Source organism: Spea bombifrons, chromosome 3 (assembly GCF_027358695.1).
Source record: "Spea bombifrons isolate aSpeBom1 chromosome 3, aSpeBom1.2.pri, whole genome shotgun sequence".
Taxonomy (NCBI): domain Eukaryota; kingdom Metazoa; phylum Chordata; class Amphibia; order Anura; family Pelobatidae; genus Spea; species Spea bombifrons.
Window position 1 is genome coordinate 27269849 of NC_071089.1, and position 21835 is coordinate 27291683.

Below are 21835 nucleotides of genomic sequence, written 5' to 3' on the forward strand. Positions count from 1 at the left end.
GTGTAGTGTAGTGTAGTGTAGTGTAGTGTAGTGTTTAAAAAACTATAAAAAAAAAATAAAAAAATAAAAATAAAAAAAAGGAAAAACGAATTAAAGACAAAAAAATTAGAGGAAGTTCTCTTCAGTGCTACTGCTTAAAAAGTAAAACTATGCACTACTGCACTGTGCTGTGTGCAATCTGCCAAAATCCTAAAGTTATTTAAATTATTAACTCAAGATTAACTATTTAATAACTAGCAGTATTTTATTTTTAATTTGAATTTACACGGGCCTAAGAGCTTAGCCTACTACTATGCTAGCCTAAAGCTATATTTCCTTACTATAAGTCTACCTCTAGGCAGACGCTCTCAAACCCACTAAGCTAAAGTGAGGTTAAATCAGATTCAGTATATGATTTATTAATTAATATTAAGTTATATAATATTAATAGATTAGAACTAATTTACTTATATATTATGTATTATAGATAGAAGAATATAGATTATGAATTAGAATTTAGAATTAGAATTACTTATATTATAGATTATGAATTAGAATATTATTATTTATAATATATTATAGATTAAGATTAAAGAAGATTAGAATTATTTTAGTACTACAGCTAGTAGCTTGAAGCTTTGCTTAGTACAGCTCGTCACAGTCAATTTTTCTTGAAAAGAATTAGAAATAAAATAAAATGTCACAGCAAAACAGTTATCTTCACTGCTTGCTGCACTCACTAGCCCAACAAGTTCACTTCACTGATGGACTGAGGTGAGCAAAACACTAAGGGTACTTTTAATAAAATTGAAATAAAATGTAAAATAAATGAGAAAATCTTTGCAAAACAGTTAACGTCACTGCTTGCTGATCAAAAAAAAACACAGCACTTATGCGGCTGCACTCACTAGCCCAACAAGTTCACTTCACTGATGGACTGAGGTGAGCAAAACAAATGAAATAAAATGAAAGATTAATTAAGAAAAATTGACTTGGTCTCTTACTGTTGCTAAAACAAAGCACAAACTATAGAGCTGCAGCACCAGTACTAATAAGATTAGCTGAACTATACGCTAGTAGTAATTAATTAATATTATTACTTTTATTTATAGCTAATTTAATTAACTATTAAGATAAGAAAGAATTAGAGAATTATTGATATTACTGATTTTAGATTAGACACTAGTAGATGTTCTGAATGTCTACAGTACACTCTACACTAGTATACTATTACTAACTATAACTGACAAATATATATATTTTATAATGAATTCAATTATTAATTATATTAATTAATATTACTGATTTTAAATTAGACACTAGTAGATGAATGTCTACAGTACACTCTACACTAGTATACTATAGTATATATATATATATGACTGACAAATATATATATATATATAATATTATAATGAACTATTAAATTATAGATTCTATTAAATTGTAATTTATAAATTCTATTTAATTTATTTAAGCAGGACAGGCAATAGGCACTAGTGCCAGCCCAGGGCAAGGGCACCCCAGTGCCACTGAGGCACTGGGTGCACTGTCAACTCAACAGCACTTACACTAAAGTTGATGACAAATTAATTTTAAAAAAATTAAATTAATCAAATTATTATTATTAAATTAATTATATTAAGTAGCACTGAAGTGAGGATGAAGTACACTGTGAGAAAGGCTTACCAGTCTCACACAGAACAGAACAATCTCTCTCTGTAACGCTCGGATGCAGCACAGCAGTGTTGCCAAAGCAGTCACAGCGAAAAATGAATGGATCTCTCAGGCAAGCTCTGGTCTTATAAAGGCGCCTTCAGAATTCAAAAAACAGCAGCACAGGCATTGGACGAGACCCTTAGCGTTACGTCACAAGAGTGAGCTGATTGGACAGACGAGGATCAGCTCACTCCTGTTTGAAATTTTGGCGGTTGCGCGGCAAAAACGAAGACGATCACGAAGAATCTTCGATTCTTCGTGATTGTGAGTCTTCGTCTTCGCCTACGGTTTGCCGGCACTGTATTCTGTTCTACGTTCCTTCGGAACGAACAAAAAAACGGCCTCTTCGTGCTCGTTTTCATGTTCGCCCGAAGACGAATGCACAAGTCTAGTTGACATACAGTTTACAAATTGGTGCAATAAATATTCTTGCCAACATAATTTTGTAGATGTCTTTACATTTGGGGGGGGGTGCCACTTACAGGATCCGCCCCGGGTGCCAAATACTCTAGGTACGCCCCTGCTTTTGTTTTAATAAATTGTATAACAGATATCTTCCACCGACATTAGGGATTGCCTGGTAATGGGTGAAAAGCAATTTCTTAAAGACAATAAGGTCTACACAAAAGAAGACATCATTAGAGTACAGGCACCATGGTGAGAGATAGCTTTTAGTAATTCCCATATTGTTCTAGGGCATCTCTGAATTAAAATGTACAGTCTCTGCGTTACAGAATTATAATAAGGAGGGAATATAGGGGACTGTATCTAAGTTTATGACATAGCGAATTTAAATAATTTAGTAATGTTGTTTACACAATTATAATCTCCTTACTTAATGGAGTATCCCACTGGACCTAAGTTTCTCCCAATATATTCTGTTTGGTTATTTAATATTATGAAATAAGTGTTCCACGTACACAAAACATTAATTGCCCCCTCTAGCATGCCAAGCTTAGCAGATCTGTCAGGCGTTGCCAGCAAAAAAAAACAAACATTTGGGAGAGGTTTGGGCCTTTAACAGTGCCAGACATTAAGATAAAGATGGTGATGATTCAATTAAACTACAGAAATTCAGTAGTTTTTCTATATTTTCTCTATTTTTTTTCTGTTTTCTATATTTGTAGTGGCTCACCTCCACCGCTGCCCTGTAATATTATTTCCTATTTATGACTTACGTAAAAGATGCCACTCATCTTGTTGAATAATCCTGGTCCAGTTAAATGGAATATTCCTCAGGCGAATGGGTTGAGAGAAGTGATACTTGATGGCTGTGCATTTCTGGGCAATTCCTTCAAAAGAAAAAAAAAACATCAATAAAACATTTCATCTAGAGAAAAGGCTTTGAAATCTTAACACTGGTTGCCACTGAGTAATTAATAAAAAGAAAGAAAGTAGATGACACTAATCATTAAAAGCAAAAATTAGTAATACACAACATATACTGGGATTCTAGCCAAAATAACACACATTTCCAATGTTTTTTAGTAACACTGATTAAATTCTTGGTTGACGTAATCTGAATAATCAGATAATATTTCAAATTGGTTATGATTGTGTAAACAATTTTCTTTGCACCATTAATACTGTACAAAAGAGGGGAATTTTGATGAATTTAGTTTTCATCGTAACTAAATGAATATACTATATCTAACTATAGTTGTTTTGGAGATATTTAGTGTAAAGGTTCATCTCAAAAACGAGGTAGACCACTCAAAAAGAAAACTCAATTAAATTAAATGAAACACAAATTAAGTACTTTTTTCAATGTACGTCCTGGTATTTCCTACATATTCATGGGGATGATCCACCTATTACACCCCCTATGGAGAGAAATCAGATGTACCCAGGAACCATAAGGACACAACTCTAATATAAGTAGAAACATAAACTCCGTCCTAGTGATGAGTAGGAATAGACAACTGATCGGAGACGGGATGTCAACAGAAAGCAGGGACGTATTGTTTGAATGCTCATAGGTAATGATGGGTTTTCATTAGTTTTTTGTTTAAAATGGTTATAAAAATTGAGCCACAACAAAGCACAATAAACTCCACAGAATATTAACCTCTTCCTCTTACTGAGAGGATAGTAGATAAGTGGAACAGCTTCCCACCAGAAGTGGTAGAGGTTAACACAGTAAGGGAAGACATGACCAATGACTAAGGTTGTCTAACTAAATTGTTGTCCCAATGTCCTTTCTCTTCTGCCACCCTTATAAAAGCTGCTTAACCCAATCAGTAACTTAACAAGATAAATAGAACAATGCTGAGGAATAGTCGTAAAGAGCCAAAGAACTGGAAGTAAAGATGATGGTCCGACTGGATACTTATTAGGTGGGGCTCAGTGCAAATCTGTTGCTCAGTTCATCTGTAAGTACCATTACAAAATAAATTACAAACAGATGTGACAAAAAGAGAGGGGCTCCTAGAAACCATATCATATATGGCTTGGCTTTTGAACAAAATCAATACTAGTGAAAAATATCCACCTTTTTCTTGTGCTTTTCAGAAAATGTGTCTGTCTATAGCCTTGTGTTCGGTATGTTTGCATGCCTATTTGTCTGTCTGCGTTTATATTTCACAACTAAAACTATTAAAATTCCTAGCATACCACTCGCATATTTCCACTTTTTATTTTCCAAATTGTTTGGATTGTTATCAAATTTGATTCCTGTGACATTCTCAGCGTCCACTAGGAGGCAGTACAGCACACTGCACGATACTTATGGACACACATACTTAAATGGATATTTCATTTCGTTTTTGGCTATTATTTGTTACAACTTTGTATCTACTATTACACGTGGCATTCATTCTTTGCTTTTTTTTCCATCTTATTACGCTACTAAATAGTATATTTTGTAAGATTAACAATGCTGTTATGCAAAAATGGACCACCTGCTAAAACACTTTAAAGTGTTTCTGGTCCTTTTCCCTCTTCAATAATTTCAGCACTTAGTATATCAAAGTATTGCTCAAACGCAGATAAATCACACCTTATGAGTACTTTCTGACTTTCCTTATCTTGTACACTGTACTCCTCTCCTATACTTGACTTTGTTATTGCAACTGCAGTATCTATATACAGTTTAAGACAATTTTATATTTAATAAACAGGTCCTGCAATCTGTTTCAATAAATTACTGCTTTCCGATATTATTTATCATCACCAAGTTCTGCTAGCCAATCATATTTGGGGCAAGCATGAAAAGAAGGAGATTGCCAACATGTCCTAAAGCATGCAACAGTTTGTTTACTTTTACTTTTTCAACTTGTCTGCACTGCTTTCTTCAGAGAGTAGAGCAATGCTACAAGAGATTTTATAGACCCCTCTTCAGTCTTGTTTTCCTGATCACAATCAGCATCAGGAGGGTCAGCAAATTACACCACAGGTAAAGAATGTCCATCAATCTGGGCATATAATCAGCATAGGTGTACGTGGCTTTACATTATATCTGCCAGCTCTGAACCCGCAATGGTGGCTTCTGCTGATACAGTGGAAACCAGACTGTCATCAACTAGCCAGGTCTCCTGTGGATCTGACACACAGTAGGAGCACTAAGTCTTATAAAGGGGACATTCTATGCCACCAAGGACCATCGCTTTGAGTAGAGCCTAGAACGTTCTCCACAATATCCATTCTCCATTAATAAAACTGTAGAGAGAGTTAGACTGTCCCCTTTAATGTCCCTTAAAACCAATGTCCCTTAAGCACTATTGAAAGAAAGTTAGGTGTGGGGGGGGGCAGGTGGCATATAATGTAACAGGCAGTTACCATTGAGGCTGTTACAATATTTTGAAGCTGTAGTACCAGATTAAGGAATGTCAAAAATAAAGTGCAGTCATGAATGCATTCAACATTTTCAGCTTTCATTGTTTTAATAGATTTGTTGGCCAAACTTAGAATAGTTTATTTTATTAACAAGTCCCTTACAAATAGCATACCCTGAATGAGGACACCAGTGTTGCACAGCATGGCAAAAGACGGGAAGGGGTATAGCCGACTCAACAAGTGGGCAGCTTGCCCTACCCTAATTGCCAACTCATGAAACAGCCAGACGCTGTAATGAAACTCTGGAGGAATGAACTCAGAATCAGCTCAATGCGGTCTCTCAGCAGATAAAGTCACCCAAAATATCACAAGACTGACAACAATGACAGCCAAAAGTCTACAAATAAGTTTGTGGCAATGCTGATGTGCTGTACACAGCTCTGTATTTTTTGCTCAAATAGCAAAATATTTACTTCTGCTTGAACAATAAGTATGCCTGTGCCAACACATGATGCCCGAGAGATTAGTTTCTGGTCGACAAAAAATAGCATTTTAGAAATGACCAATAGCTTCTTGTTAAATTAACTCTCTGCATGTATCCTTAGCAAGCACACGTATACACATGCTTGGGTGGTATAGTATTTGATATTCAAAGTACATCTTAGCGCCTTAACAAAACTCTTTGTCAGCAACAATATGAACGAGGTATAGAAAATCAGTATTTGTAATAAAACCTGGAGCGCAGAGATACTGAAATACAATTCAACACAACATACAGACAATTGGCTCCTTTTTTAAGATATTACTGAGCTCATTATTTATCCCTTTGGCTTTATAACGAGACGCTTATTCAGATATAATGGAACTCCAGTAGGCCGGAGTTGATTATTCAGCAGAATGAAAAGATTTTAATTCCTCATTTTAAAGCCCACATTAAACCTTAACTAACACAATTGAAAGGTCCATAATTATTAAGGGGGAAATGTATATCTAAAGAAGCAGTCCATGAAAAAGAATTATATTATTATTATTATTCTGTCAGTTTTGGTATATGGTATATGTTTTATGAAGTTCTGCTTGTTGGCGCTATATACCGTAACTATGAAATCATTTTTTATTTGGTCTGCATCTTTATTTTATAAAGTAAAACAATAAACTTAGTTCAAATTTACAAATTAATCGATCCAGCAATAAAATATAATATATATATATATATATATATATATATATATATGTATATTATACATATATGAATGCTATGCTGCTTAGACATATAATGAATAAGTAACACAGATGTACTTTGGGATTATAAATACCCAAAGACTGTCATGGAAACCCATTATAATAAAATTATTATGAAGAACGGAGATGTTAATTTACAGAGGGCAGTATCAAGGGAGCAGTATATGAGAGCTAACCCCAAGTCTTGCTTTTGTCAGAGCAATGAAAAGTTAATTACTTAAATTACCTTGTTTATAAGAAGTCACTGGCAGCGGTGACAAAGAACACTTATTAAAATTAAAATACAAGTTTACAATTGATAATGTCTGAACATTAGAGCAAAGTAATTAGCAAATGTTATTGTAGTATGTTCAGTTAATGATGCAATGAATAATCATTAGTCTGCGAAAATGAAGAGTTGGCCTTTGTGTTATTGACTTTTTGGGTTGGAAAGTTTGGTCCCTGGAGGATGACCGGAACAATGGCTTTCACATAACTTCCAATGTCACCTTCATCCACGATATTTGATAAATGGCACATAATGTGTTTTATACTTGACAGGCAATATGTTCCCATAAATTCTACCTATTCATCATGCACCGGGGAGATGGGAGAAAAAGAACAAGGGAAAGGATGACCCTTTGGACTTGTTGTAATAGAGAATATATAACCTCTTCACATTTAAGGTACGTTGTGCAGGGATTCCAGTGTTACTTATTCTTAATGATAATCATTACCATAGAAACATAGATTTGTGATGTCTTTTTTAACTTCAAGGGTTACAGAGGCATCATTAAACACTTATCTACATCTACCAGGTAAGCCAGAAGACCTTCTTTTGCCACAGAAATCTTGTGGTGCTACAACGAATGTAAGGGATTCTCGGTAGGTGTAAATAAGGCCTACATTGATAACCTTTTGCCTCCACATCCACTTTATACATGGACCCCTTGGAGCAAATATAGGCTGCACAGCCTTTAAACAAAGCCCAGGACAGAGGTGGAGAAGCCAAATGAAATCTTATAGACAGCTGTTTTTTCTTTAAGGGGACTCATCAGGTTTGTGTAAAGGTTGTGTAGTACAGCGTACTTTTGCTCCAAGGGTCTATGTATAAAGTGGATATAGAGGCATATGAATATGAATGAAGGGGTATTCATTATAGGTACTTAGTACTGTAGTCATTGGCCCCTAAATCATCCCTTCCCTTTTCCACTATCAACGTATAACTTAGTGTTCTATCTGCTTAACACAAAATCTCTTTTTAGATGTGTCTGTGTTGTCTGATAAGTTATATGAGTGAACAGATCCCCAGACAGGTCTTTGTGTTATCCATGAATACACAAGTATATGGCAATCATATTTCCGCATTTCTGCAATCAGGGATCTGCATTTCTAGGTAGTGGCACCAAGCATTTGGAAAGAGCTCATACACTGTGTTTTATATACTTCATTGTTAGGTCATATAGTACATAGTTCATGGCATGGTGTGACAGTATACAGTGTAATTAGGTCCAGATTTAACACTTGGCAGACTTGATAAAATTTGTGTTTTTAGGGATGCCACAAAAGGTAAATGGATGCATGTTTAATGGAAAATATCACACCGATCACTCTAAGCTCCATAGTTACCTATACCATATACAGGGTCCCAGTGGTTTATGTTCCTTGAGTCTCCTGTAATGTAAATGCAGCAAAAGACTACAGTGGCCCTTTAAAAGTCATCCTTTGAGTGGATTTCTTGGCACAATATTAACATTACTAAGACCTATTGTGTTTTCAATGAGCGCAAAGGGTATTAAAATCTCAGCCCAGTTGTTCTAGTGCTAACACAGGAAGTCAGGTCCATGCCTTTCAGCAAAGCTTGGTTATTGTTTTGTGCACTGAAATTATTTTGGCAAAATCTCAATCGCTGGGGAAAATGTCACTTATCTGGGAAGGAATTTGCTATGATAAAGAATCTGGCAGTGTTCCTTACACTCATTTCAAATCATTTAATGGCTTTCTCAAGCCAATTCAAAACATTCCCCTTAATCGAGGCATTAGAATCACAAAGTTCACCACTAAACAGTTTTGATGAATAAAACAAGGCTAGAAAGTTTGCCTTTATGCACTATGTGAAATAAGACTTATAGTTAGATAGACATGCCGTTCTACAGTGTTAGTGTTCTACAAAGTATATTTCAAAATTGAAGATATACTATACAATAGCATACTGTACCAGAATAGTGAGTTACATATACTCACCAGAAGGTAGTCAAATCCATCCCAGATTTGAGTTTTTCGCAGTATTTATATGAATCTAAATCAGGGGCGTACCTAGAGTATTTGGCACCTGGGGCGGATCCTGTATGTGGCACCCCCCCCCACAAACACTTTAAAACTGCATATCTTCTATCCTTATATACTGGTGTAGACATTGAAGTTGGTACAGCATTACTGTTATTATTATATATTGAGGCAGACATTGACGGTGGTACAGCATAACACCTACCACTATATACTGAGGCAGACATTGACAGTGGTACAGCATTACAACTATCACTATATACTGAGGCAGACATTGATGTGGTGTAGGCCTACCACTTCATTGTCTGGCTTAGGCTTAGCACCGAAACTTCTGGACTGAAATCGAAAATGCAGCATTTACCTGTCCGAAACCGAATATGACCCCCCCACCATAAAAAAAATCTCACACTTTTATTTAAAGTAACTAACACAGCAAAATAGGACAAAAAATGTATTAACAATATTAATATATATATATATATGATTGTTAACAGCAATCACACTCCTATCATGCCCAGGCATACCCAGATTCCAGCATGTACTAGCTGACTTGGCATGATAGGAGTATGATTGCTGTTAGCATCTATATACATCTATCATATACACAAACACTTTAACAGTCACTCACTAATTCACACTTTCATTCACATAATTAATTCACACAATCATTTATTCTCTCACCCATTCACACAAATTTACAAATTCATTAATGCATTCTCACAACCTCATTAATTATCTCCCTCATTCAGACAATTCATCCACACATTCACTCATTCTCACTATCTACCTTTCCCCCTTTTCTACCCCCCTCCCTTCACATTATCTTACCCCCTCCCTTCACATTATCTAACCCCCTCCCTCCCCACTATCTACCCCCCTCTCCACTATGTACCCCCCTCCCTCCCTCCCTCCCCACTATCTACCCTCTCCCCCTTTGTAGTTAAAAGTTTTGAACTTACCATTCAGAAGTCCTGCGGTGGGAGCACGACGCCCCAGTCTTCTAGCTCTGCCGCTGCTTCCTGCTCTGCCGCAGAGTTAGAAGCCTCGTGAAGGAGACTGAGGGGCGCTGAGCGGTTGCTAGGCACCCCTCTGTCTCCTCCGCGTAAAAAAAATAATAAAAAAAAATGACGACGATGCAGTCGGGGATCCGGGCAATCAGGGACATGTGGTCGCCCTAGGCCGTGGCACCCCCCTGATGAGCGCCCCACGCTAGGTACGCTACTGATCTAAATACATATATATGGTAATCAAGTCTATTCTTTCCATTAAGTTCCTGTTTAACCCATTTGCAACTGACAAAAAGCTTGTCCTACAGGACCAATGACGTACCCTGTATGTCATGGATTATAAAGGTTGCTGCAGTGACAGATTTACCTTCACCCCTCCAAAACTGCCATCTTCACAGTATTTTTAAGACACGGAGCACCAGCATATGATGTCACACCTGCTCCATGTCTTAAATGTGATGTGTGCCTTTTGACACAGTCTACAAAGGCTGTGCTTGTTGGGGAGATGTCATCTGTAGCCAGCCCATTGAGCATCAGCACACCGGGGTCCTGATCACCCAAGCAAGTCTGAGGGCTTACGTCACAAATCAATTTAATCAAATCAAAATAGTTTATAATTATCATTATTTACCATTGCATTTAGTAGCTTGCTTTTAATCACCTGCCCTTATAACAAACATAATCATGCCAATTTGAATATGCAACCCTACGTTGCATATAGTTACATTATATGCAAATATGATAGGTATTTGCACACAGGCCTAGTTAAATTAAAATGAAATGGTGAGACTGCTCATACTCCAGTTAAATGCAGTGTTACAAAAAAGCCCCACTGTCCCACGAAATGTCCCACACTTTGAGTGGTAGATAAGTCTGAACAGCCTCCAGCAGAAGTAGTAGAGGCTAATACATTGAGGGAATTGTAACATGCACAGGCATAATCAAAATCAATGATGAGACTGAGGACTGATTTAAGTCTTTACAATCAAGGATGGGCAGTGGCACCAATATTGCTCATGGTGTACATTTACTGGGTCAGTGATGGACAATTTAATAATGTTTTATAGACCTTCACAAACCTTGCCACGGACACTGGTGTCTTTGTATGGACAGTTTGCCTATCCCTGGGAACAATGGGCAGACTAGACCGGCAGAATGCTTCTTATCCACTTTCAAAGTTTCTTAAACTTAAAGACTTCAGGGTAAATTGGTTTCAACTCAAAAAAGTCAAATCTAGCATAGATTTTCTGCTTGACTTGAAATCACATTAAAACTCAATATATTCTTCCAGAAACAAAACGTTTTAAAATAAATAACTCAACCAAATAATTTGCACAAATTATAGTATTAGGTTGTTTTCCCCAAAAAACAATACTGAAATAAACACTATCAAGAGAAAAGGTATTTCCGTTAATTACGCTCTTTTTTTTAATTACAATAAATATTCACATTTTACTATCTTCAAACAATAGCTTTAAAATGCCAACAAATAACCAACAGTAAAACAAAACACTAAAATGCTACTATATAAATCAGTAACATGGAGGGGTGAGGAAGCAGAGAAAAATCTACAATTATAAAAAATATGTTTTATTCGGTGCATTATCTGTATATTATCAAAAGTCTACAAAATACCACTGCTTGATAACCCACCTGGATTCAAGAAGAATTAAAACATATTACTAATTAAAAGCACATATTTTGGTGAAGTTTACAAACTCCTTTCAGCTTACAAAGGAACCATCTGTTGTATTTTGGCAACATTAACGTTATCAGTAACTTCCTATAATTGTGATAGCTCTATGGACTCTATACATAAATGTAATGTAGTTATTTGTTTTCACACTTGCAAAGGAGCTCCTCAAATATTTTTTATTTGAGAACGTAAAATCCAAGAGCTGTTCCTGCATACATGCAAATCAAAACTAGAAATGCAAAGCCATAGATCCAACATACAGTAATGCATAATTTAGCTGACACAAAATAAGCATAAATACGTTTTCAATACCATTGTGTTTGATAGTATATTGTAGGTCCTGTTTACCATCATGTCAAAACCACGGAGAGATTTTGCTGATATAATAAAGGAAACACCTGGATTTAGGGATGTAGACAAGGATCCAGATATAGAAAAGGAATAACTATACACTTTCCATCCTGTGATAAAAACCAATTTATTTATTGGGACAACAGCACAAGCAAAACTTGTGCATTCACAACTCCCAGATGGCGGATCATCAGTTCTTTAAGTCTAACTTGACCATTTATAAACATTATCATACATTACACCGCCGTAGGGGATTTTAAGCTTGGCTTTACAGATGGTCCAATGGTTTTGATAAGTGAAGAAATATTAATGTGACAAGGAAGTAAACCATAATCATTTTTGAATTTCTAAGTGTCTGTTCACCTTAGCATCTTCTAGTGTGAGCGGATGTGTGGTTGAGGTAGAAATGTGCTCTTCCCGAATAATACAATGTTTCCACGTTATGGGAACAGTTGAAGTGTGGGAGCCTATCAGACCATGTACATAAAAATATGGGTATAGAAATAAAACTAATAGAGACGCAAAATAATCTTATTTAAATAAGTGTATAATGGTTGCTTCTCATTGTTAGTGCACCACGCTGATAATACCTTAAAATACAAGAATTTCCTCCAAAAAGGAGCACAAAAAGTTTTTTTGTGTGTAAATATATATATAAATATAAAATATATATATAGTATATATAATACACATCATGCCTTATTAAAGTGAAGGTGAACCCAGTTATAGATGAATACACATATCTCACATTTTACCATACAAAGTAAATTAAATACATTTTATATACAAATACCACATTCAATTCTATGAAAATGTAAAAGCAATCCCTTAAAAACAAGGAAAATACCTTGTTTGTTACATTAGATTTAAAGCTTAAGACCTTTTTATCATTACTATGCTATGTGCTTTTGCAGATACTTTTTAATAAATATTATATTATAATAAATATTTTCTATTTGTTGTAATGTATTATGTAATGCCTCATTCAAAAGTTCCTCTGGATATTTTTTCTCCAACAAATCCTTTTTAACTTTTTCATCTGAAGTAGGCTGCAGTTTCTAATTGCTCTGCAGAACTGGCTTTTATGTTTATTTTTAAGCTATGGTTCATAATGACGACTATCAAACAAACCATATATGACTATTAGTGTCTACTTTTTATTTTATTCTCCCTCTTCTACTTATATATACAGGTCTAGGATATTATTCTTAATGTATTCTGAAGTAATATTTATTAATATTACTATTAATTTTACTATTTTTACAAATTTTACTATTAATTTTACTATTAATAACATTAATATTTAGGTGACCCAAACAGCTGTTACTAGTCTCCTCTGAACCCTGCCATATAATGAGTATGTCATCAATGTACCTGTGATAGGCCACCAGGTTTGCCACCCAGACATGCTCTTAAAATACAAAATTGTTCTCCCAATACGCCACAATTTGGCATTACAGAGGGCAAAACTGGTGCCCATCATGGCACCATGTAGCTGCAAATAACGCTTATATTGATACCAAAAATAATAATTTTATTTAATATTCAATCAATACTTTCCAAAATAAATCCATTTTTCATGGTCAATACATGTGTACAGGCATCTGGCATCACATGTAACTAATGCATAATCCTCTCTCCACTGAAGTATTGTATCTATTAAGTAAACTCCAGAGTTTAGTACAAGAGGTTGCAACAATTTATCCACATATTCTGGCAGATTAGAAGATACTGAGTCTATTCCAGAACCTATGGGGTATATTTTTATGAAATTTAGGGAGAGAAAAGAAAATAGAAATTTTTGGAAATTACATTAATATATCCATTTTTAGTCTTCGCTAAAATCCCCTCATCTTTCGTTCTATCTAACAATTTTATCAAACTCTCTTTAAACTGCTTCTGGTATACCTGAGGTCTGTCTCATTCTGGAATATACTAATATCCAGGGCCGGCTTTTGGGGTGTGCGACCTGTGCGGCCGCACAGGGCACCACACTCCAGGGGGCGCCGCCGCGGGGTCCGCTGCTGCCAGTAGCGTACCTAGCGGGGGGGGCGGTCCGCACCGGGTGCCGCTTATCAGGGGGGCACCCGGCACCCCTCCAGAGACGGACCGTAATGTCCACCGCTGGAGGAGCAGGCTCGCAAGGGAGCGGTATCGGAGGTCTTTAATAGACCTCCGGCTCCCTTGAGTGACTTTAAGCCGATTCAAGGATCCTGATTGGTGGGTGGTATCACCTGACCGGGGCCAACCAATCAGGGAGAGGGGAACCTGTGCCGGCTGCTGATTGGTTGCTGGAGTCAGCCAATCAGGGGCTGCCCCTCAGCCCTAGCATCCTGATTGGTGCATTATGTCACAACGAGAGGTATCATATTTGATTATTATTTATTAATTGAATCATTAATAACGAGACTTTCTTTTTTTGCCGCTTGAATTTATGTGCACCAAGGTAACCGCAGCACTTTTCGCCGACATTACTGGCGCGGGAACAAGGCGGCAGCGGCCGGATTTGAACTCACGAGCAGCGGGATGGAAGGCCCACACCTTAACCACAGCTCCAAGTCAGAGATACTGGAAGCCGCCTCTCTCTGTAGCCTTTTGGTTTAGGTGTTAGTTTAGGTTTAGGTGATTCGTGAGGTTCTTGGTTCAATTCCCTAAGGCTTATTTTTGACATGGATCACCACGTAGACCAAAATTTAAGCCATCTTGTCTCGGCCCCTAAAAGCCACCATTCTTTAGTTGATTTAATGTGTTTGTTTGGAAGTCAGGCCAGCTAAAGGACTGTAAAAAACTAAAGGATTGGTTTTCTCAGCACCCCACCCATGTCCAGTCTCTGTAGCCTAATGGGTAAGGTGTTGGACTTGTTGTCTTGAGGTTCTGAGTTCGATTCCACTAGGATCTAACTGTGTCCGTTGTGTTTTTTTTTTTTGTTTTTAATGACGCACATAGACCAAAACATAAGCCATCTTGTGTTCAGTCTCTCCATGTGGCTATGTAGCGTAATGGTTAAGGAGCTATGCTAAAGTGCTTAAGGTTGTACAGAGCTTTTTATACAGAAAAAATAACTTAACCTAAAGGGTAAAAGGTCCCTCTATTCATAATGAATAATGTGTTTGTTTGGAAGTCAGGCCAGCTAAAGGACTGTAAAAAACTAAAGGATTGGTTTTCTCAGCACCCCACCCATGTCCAGTCTCTGTAACCTAATGGGTAAGGTGTTGGACTTGTTGTCTTGAGGTTCTGAGTTCGATTCCACTAGGATCTAACTGTGTTCGTTGTGTTGTTTTTAATGACGCACATAGACCAAAACATAAGCCATCTTGTGTTCAGTCTCTCCATGTGGCTATGTAGCGTAATGGTTAAGGAGCTATGCTAAAGTGCTTAAGGTTGTACAGAGCTTTTTATACAGAAAAAATAACTTAACCTAAAGGGTAAAAGGTCCCTCTATTCATAATGAATAATTGAGGCACTTGATAATTGTAAACCAAACGTACTGTATGTTGATATAAGCATATCATTTTTAGCTATTACCGTATTTGCTCGATTATAAGACGAGGTTTTTTTCAGAGCAAATGCTCTGAAAAATACCCCTCGTCTTATAATCAAGGTTGTCTTCTAATCAGACCTCAAAAAAATGTCCGCTGGGGCCAGGCTGCTTACCGGTGCTTTGGTCGCGAGCAGCGTCTCTTCTACTAGCAGCAGGAGAACAGGAAGCTAGCAGAGTGTCACATAATTCTGCCTCCCCCTCCTTCCTCTGGGGGCGGGGCCAGAGAAGTTGCTCGCACAGCCGGGCCCCTGCAGAAGTCTGCGAGTGGGAGATCTGCAGTTCAGGTAAGGGGCGTGGGGGAGGGTTTTTGAGCAAGTATGTGTGATTAATGTAATGAATGAGTATTTAAATGTTTGTGAATGAGTGTGTGTATGATAGCATGGATGTGTAAGGGGGGTGGTGGTGGTAGCATGGCATAGGGAGGCTGTACTCACACTCCTGTCATCCCCAGGTTCCGGCATGTACTGGCTGCCTTGGCTTGATAGGAGTGTGATTGCTGTTAGCAGTTATATACCTCCAGAAATGCCTTTTAAGGCATATCATGGGGCAGAGTGGCATATAGGAGGGTATAAGACATTTCTGGAGGCAGAGTGGCATATAGAGGGTTAAAAGGCACATCATGGGGCAGAGTGGCAAATAGGGGGTATAAGACATTTCTGGGGGCAGAGTGGCAACCCTAGGGGCAGATACACTAAATTAGCTGGAAGAGAAGTAAATGAATGATGTAAGAGCCTGGATTAAGAGTAATTATGTGGTATTTTTTTTTTTTTTTACAGTATATCTAGCAGTGATGAAACACAGATGTTAAGTCACTTGAAAGTCACTAAGGCATGATGTGTTTGGTACCACAGGGGTAGTTGTCCAAAGGCATATCTTTGTATTTCCTATTTACCAATGCATCCCCAGACTTGTCCCCCGTGCTCCAGACTCCTTGGTATCTAGTGGAGGCAGCCGGTGGACGTCTGCGCGATGCGCACAGACAGCCTCTGCTGCTACCCAGCACTTCCACCGGGGCTTCTATGAGGGAGCACCAGAAGCTCATGTCAAGCCGGCGCTCCGTTATAGAAGTGGCAGGCAGCAGCGGAGGTTGTCTATGCGTATCACGCAGATGTCCACCGGCTGCCAGAGAGGATGATCCAGGTCCCCTGCAGCGTTTGGGGGGATCTGGACCTTAGTCTTAAAGTCCGACCTCTAATTGAGGTCGGATTATAAAACGAAGGGTATTTTTCACAGCATTTGCTCTGGGGGGAAAAAACTAATCTTATATTCGAATAAATCAATTCAACTAATTCAATAATGAAAATCGTTGACAACAATTTTCATGATCAATCAGTATCTGTCAATTGCTATAGCCAGGGCTAATATAATGCGGTCCATTACTTTTCTTTTATTCCCATTTTTAACGTTTTATTTCTCAGTATTTAGCAGAGCTTATTATAACGGCTGTGCCGGCTGCTGATTGGTTGCTGGAGTCAGCTGACTAGGCTCAGCCAATCAGGGGCTGCCCCTCAGCCCTAGCCTCCTGATTGGTGGGTGGTGTCACCTGACCAGGGCCGACCAATCAGGGAGAGGGGAATCTGTGCCGGCTGCTGATTGGTTGCTGGAGTCAGCTGACTAGGCTCAGCCAATCAGGGGCTGCCCCTCAGCCCTAGCCTCCTGATTGGTGGGTGGTGTCACCTGACCAGGGCCGACCAATCAGGGAGAGGGGAACCTGTGCCGGCTGCTGATTGGTTGCTGGAGTCAGCTGACTAGGCTCAGCCAATCAGGGGCTGCCCCTCAGCCCTAGCCTCCTGATTGGTGGGTGGTGTCACCTGACCAGGGCCGACCAATCAGGGAGAGGGGAACCTGTGCCGGCTGCTGATTGGTTGCTGGAGTCAGCTGACTAGGCTCAGCCAATCAGGGGCTGCCCCTCAGCCCTAGCCTCCTGATTGGTGGGTGGTGTCACCTGACCAGGGCCGACCAATCAGGGAGAGGGGAACCTGTGCCGGCTGCTGATTGGTTGCTGGAGTCAGCTGACTAGGCTCAGCCAATCAGGGGCTGCCCCTCAGCCCTAGCCTCCTGATTGGTGGGTGGTGTCACCTGACCAGGGCCGACCAATCAGGGAGAGGGGAACCTGTGCCGGCTGCTGATTGGTTGCTGGAGTCAGCTGACTAGGCTCAGCCAATCAGGGGCTGCCCCTCAGCCCTAGCCTCCTGATTGGTGGGTATTGTCACCTGACCAGGGCCGACCAATCAGAGAGAGGGGAACCTGTGCCGGCTGCTGATTGGTTGCTGGAGTCAGCTGACTAGGCTCAGCCAATCAGGGGCTGCCCCTCAGCCCTAGCCTCCTGATTGGTGGGTGGTGTCACCTGACCAGGGCCAACCAATCAGGGAGAGGGGAACCTGTGCCGGCTGCTGATTGGTTGCTGGAGTCAGCTGACTAGGCTCAGCCAATCAGGGGCTGCCCCTCAGCCCTAGCCTCCTGATTGGTGGGTGGTGTCACCTGACCGGGGCCGACCAATCAGGGAGAGGGGAACCTGTGCCGGCTGCTGATTGGTTGCTGGAATCAGCTGACTAGGCTCAGCCAATCAGGGGCTGCCCCTCAGCCCTAGCCTCCTGATTGGTGGGTGGTATCACCTGACCGGGGCCAACCAATCAGGGAGAGGGGAACCTGTGCCGGCTGCTGATTGGTTGCTGGAGTCAGCCAATCAGGGGCTGCCCCTCAGCCCTAGCATCCTGATTGGTGCATTATGTCACAACGAGAGGTATCATATTTGATTATTATTTATTAATTATTATTAAAGGAATCATTAATAATGAGACTTTCTTTTTTTGCCGCTTGAATTTATGTGCACCAAGGTAACCGCAGCACTTTTCGCCGACATTACTGGCGCGGGAACAAGGCGGCAGCGGCTGGACTTGAACTCACGAGCAGCGGGATGGAAGGCCCACACCTTAACCACAGCTCCAAGTCAGAGATACTGGAAGCCGCCTCTCTCTGTAGCCTTTTGGTTTAGGTGTTAGTTTAGGTTTAGGTGATTCGTGAGGTTCTTGGTTCAATTCCCTAAGGCTTATTTTTGACATGGATCACCACGTAGACCAAAATTTAAGCCATCTTGTCTCGGCCCCTAAAAGCCACCATTCTTTAGTTGATTTAATGTGTTTGTTTGGAAGTCAGGCCAGCTAAAGGACTGTAAAAAACTAAAGGATTGGTTTTCTCAGCACCCCACCCATGTCCAGTCTCTGTAGCCTAATGGGTAAGGTGTTGCCCCTGACCAGGGCCGACCAATCAGGGAGAGGGGAACCTGTGCCGGCTGCTGATTGGTTGCTGGAGTCAGCTGACTAGGCTCAGCCAATCAGGGGCTGCCCCTCAGCCCTAGCCTCCTGATTGGTGGGTGGTGTCACCTGACCAGGGCCGACCAATCAGGGAGAGGGGAACCTGTGCCGGCTGCTGATTGGTTGCTGGAGTCAGCTGACTAGGCTCAGCCAATCAGGGGCTGCCCCTCAGCCCTAGCCTCCTGATTGGTGGGTGGTGTCACCTGACCAGGGCCGACCAATCAGGGAGAGGGGAACCTGTGCCGACTGCTGATTGGTTGCTGGAGTCAGCTGACTAGGCTCAGCCAATCAGGGGCTGCCCCTCAGCCCTAGCCTCCTGATTGGTGGGTGGTGTCACCTGACCAGGGCCGACCAATCAGGGAGAGGGGAACCTGTGCCGGCTGCTGATTGGTTGCTGGAGTCAGCTGACTAGGCTCAGCCAATCAGGGGCTGCCCCTCAGCCCTAGCCTCCTGATTGGTGGGTATTGTCACCTGACCAGGGCCGACCAATCAGGGAGAGGGGAACCTGTGCCGGCTGCTGATTGGTTGCTGGAGTCAGCTGACTAGGCTCAGCCAATCAGGGGCTGCCCCTCAGCCCTAGCCTCCTGATTGGTGGGTGGTGTCACCTGACCAGGGCCGACCAATCAGGGAGAGGGGAACCTGTGCCGGCTGCTGATTGGTTGCTGGAGTCAGCTGACTATAGGCTCAGCCAATCAGGGGCTGCCCCTCAGCCCTAGCCTCCTGATTGGTGGGTGGTGTCACCTGACCAGGGCCGACCAATCAGGGAGAGGGGAACCTGTGCCGGCTGCTGATTGGTTGCTGGAGTCAGCTGACTAGGCTCAGCCAATCAGGGGCTGCCCCTCAGCCCTAGCCTCCTGATTGGTGGGTATTGTCACCTGACCAGGGCCGACCAATCAGGGAGAGGGGAACCTGTGCCGGCTGCTGATTGGTTGCTGGAGTCAGCTGACTAGGCTCAGCCAATCAGGGGCTGCCCCTCAGCCCTAGCCTCCTGATTGGTGGGTGGTGTCACCTGACCAGGGCCGACCAATCAGGGAGAGGGGAACCTGTGCCGGCTGCTGATTGGTTGCTGGAATCAGCTGACTAGGCTCAGCCAATCAGGGGCTGCCCCTCAGCCCTAGCCTCCTGATTGGTGGGTGGTATCACCTGACCGGGGCCAACCAATCAGGGAGAGGGGAACCTGTGCCGGCTGCTGATTGGTTGCTGGAGTCAGCCAATCAGGGGCTGCCCCTCAGCCCTAGCATCCTGATTGGTGCATTATGTCACAACGAGAGGTATCATATTTGATTATTATTTATTAATTATTATTAAAGGAATCATTAATAATGAGACTTTCTTTTTTTGCCGCTTGAATTTATGTGCACCAAGGTAACCGCAGCACTTTTCGCCGACATTACTGGCGCGGGAACAAGGCGGCAGCGGCCGGACTTGAACTCACGAGCAGCGGGATGGAAGGCCCACACCTTAACCACAGCTCCAAGTCAGAGATACTGGAAGCCGCCTCTCTCTGTAGCCTTTTGGTTTAGGTGTTAGTTTAGGTTTAGGTGATTCGTGAGGTTCTTGGTTCAATTCCCTAAGGCTTATTTTTGACATGGATCACCACGTAGACCAAAATTTAAGCCATCTTGTCTCGGCCCCTAAAAGCCACCATTCTTTAGTTGATTTAATGTGTTTGTTTGGAAGTCAGGCCAGCTAAAGGACTGTAAAAAACTAAAGGATTGGTTTTCTCAGCACCCCACCCATGTCCAGTCTCTGTAGCCTAATGGGTAAGGTGTTGCCCCTGACCAGGGCCGACCAATCAGGGAGAGGGGAACCTGTGCCGGCTGCTGATTGGTTGCTGGAGTCAGCTGACTAGGCTCAGCCAATCAGGGGCTGCCCCTCAGCCCTAGCCTCCTGATTGGTGGGTGGTGTCACCTGACCAGGGCCGACCAATCAGGGAGAGGGGAACCTGTGCCGGCTGCTGATTGGTTGCTGGAGTCAGCTGACTAGGCTCAGCCAATCAGGGGCTGCCCCTCAGCCCTAGCCTCCTGATTGGTGGGTGGTGTCACCTGACCAGGGCCGACCAATCAGGGAGAGGGGAACCTGTGCCGGCTGCTGATTGGTTGCTGGAGTCAGCTGACTAGGCTCAGCCAATCAGGGGCTGCCCCTCAGCCCTAGCCTCCTGATTGGTGGGTGGTGTCACCTGACCAGGGCCGACCAATCAGGGAGAGGGGAACCTGTGCCGGCTGCTGATTGGTTGCTGGAGTCAGCTGACTAGGCTCAGCCAATCAGGGGCTGCCCCTCAGCCCTAGCCTCCTGATTGGTGGGTGGTGTCACCTGACCAGGGCCGACCAATCAGGGAGAGGGGAACCTGTGCCGGCTGCTGATTGGTTGCTGGAGTCAGCTGACTAGGCTCAGCCAATCAGGGGCTGCCCCTCAGCCCTAGCCTCCTGATTGGTGGGTGGTGTCACCTGACCAGGGCCGACCAATCAGGGAGAGGGGAACCTGTGCCGGCTGCTGATTGGTTGCTGGAGTCAGCTGACTAGGCTCAGCCAATCAGGGGCTGCCCCTCAGCCCTAGCCTCCTGATTGGTGGGTGGTGTCACCTGACCAGGGCCGACCAATCAGGGAGAGGGGAACCTGTGCCGGCTGCTGATTGGTTGCTGGAGTCAGCTGACTAGGCTCAGCCAATCAGGGGCTGCCCCTCAGCCCTAGCCTCCTGATTGGTGGGTATTGTCACCTGACCAGGGCCGACCAATCAGGGAGAGGGGAACCTGTGCCGGCTGCTGATTGGTTGCTGGAGTCAGCTGACTAGGCTCAGCCAATCAGGGGCTGCCCCTCAGCCCTAGCCTCCTGATTGGTGGGTGGTGTCACCTGACCAGGGCCAACCAATCAGGGAGAGGGGAACCTGTGCCGGCTGCTGATTGGTTGCTGGAGTCAGCTGACTAGGCTCAGCCAATCAGGGGCTGCCC

General features: G+C 41.9%; 1 protein-coding gene across 1 annotated transcript in view; it reads right to left on the minus strand.

Moving 5' to 3' along the window:
• Positions 1-21835, minus strand: part of TMEM178A (transmembrane protein 178A) — a 120287-nt gene that overhangs the window by 18124 nt on the left and 80328 nt on the right. The window contains exon 2 of the mRNA XM_053461333.1: positions 2877-2990. Within this exon, the coding sequence (XP_053317308.1) occupies positions 2877-2990 (114 nt within the window). The remainder of the gene's footprint in view (positions 1-2876; positions 2991-21835) is intronic.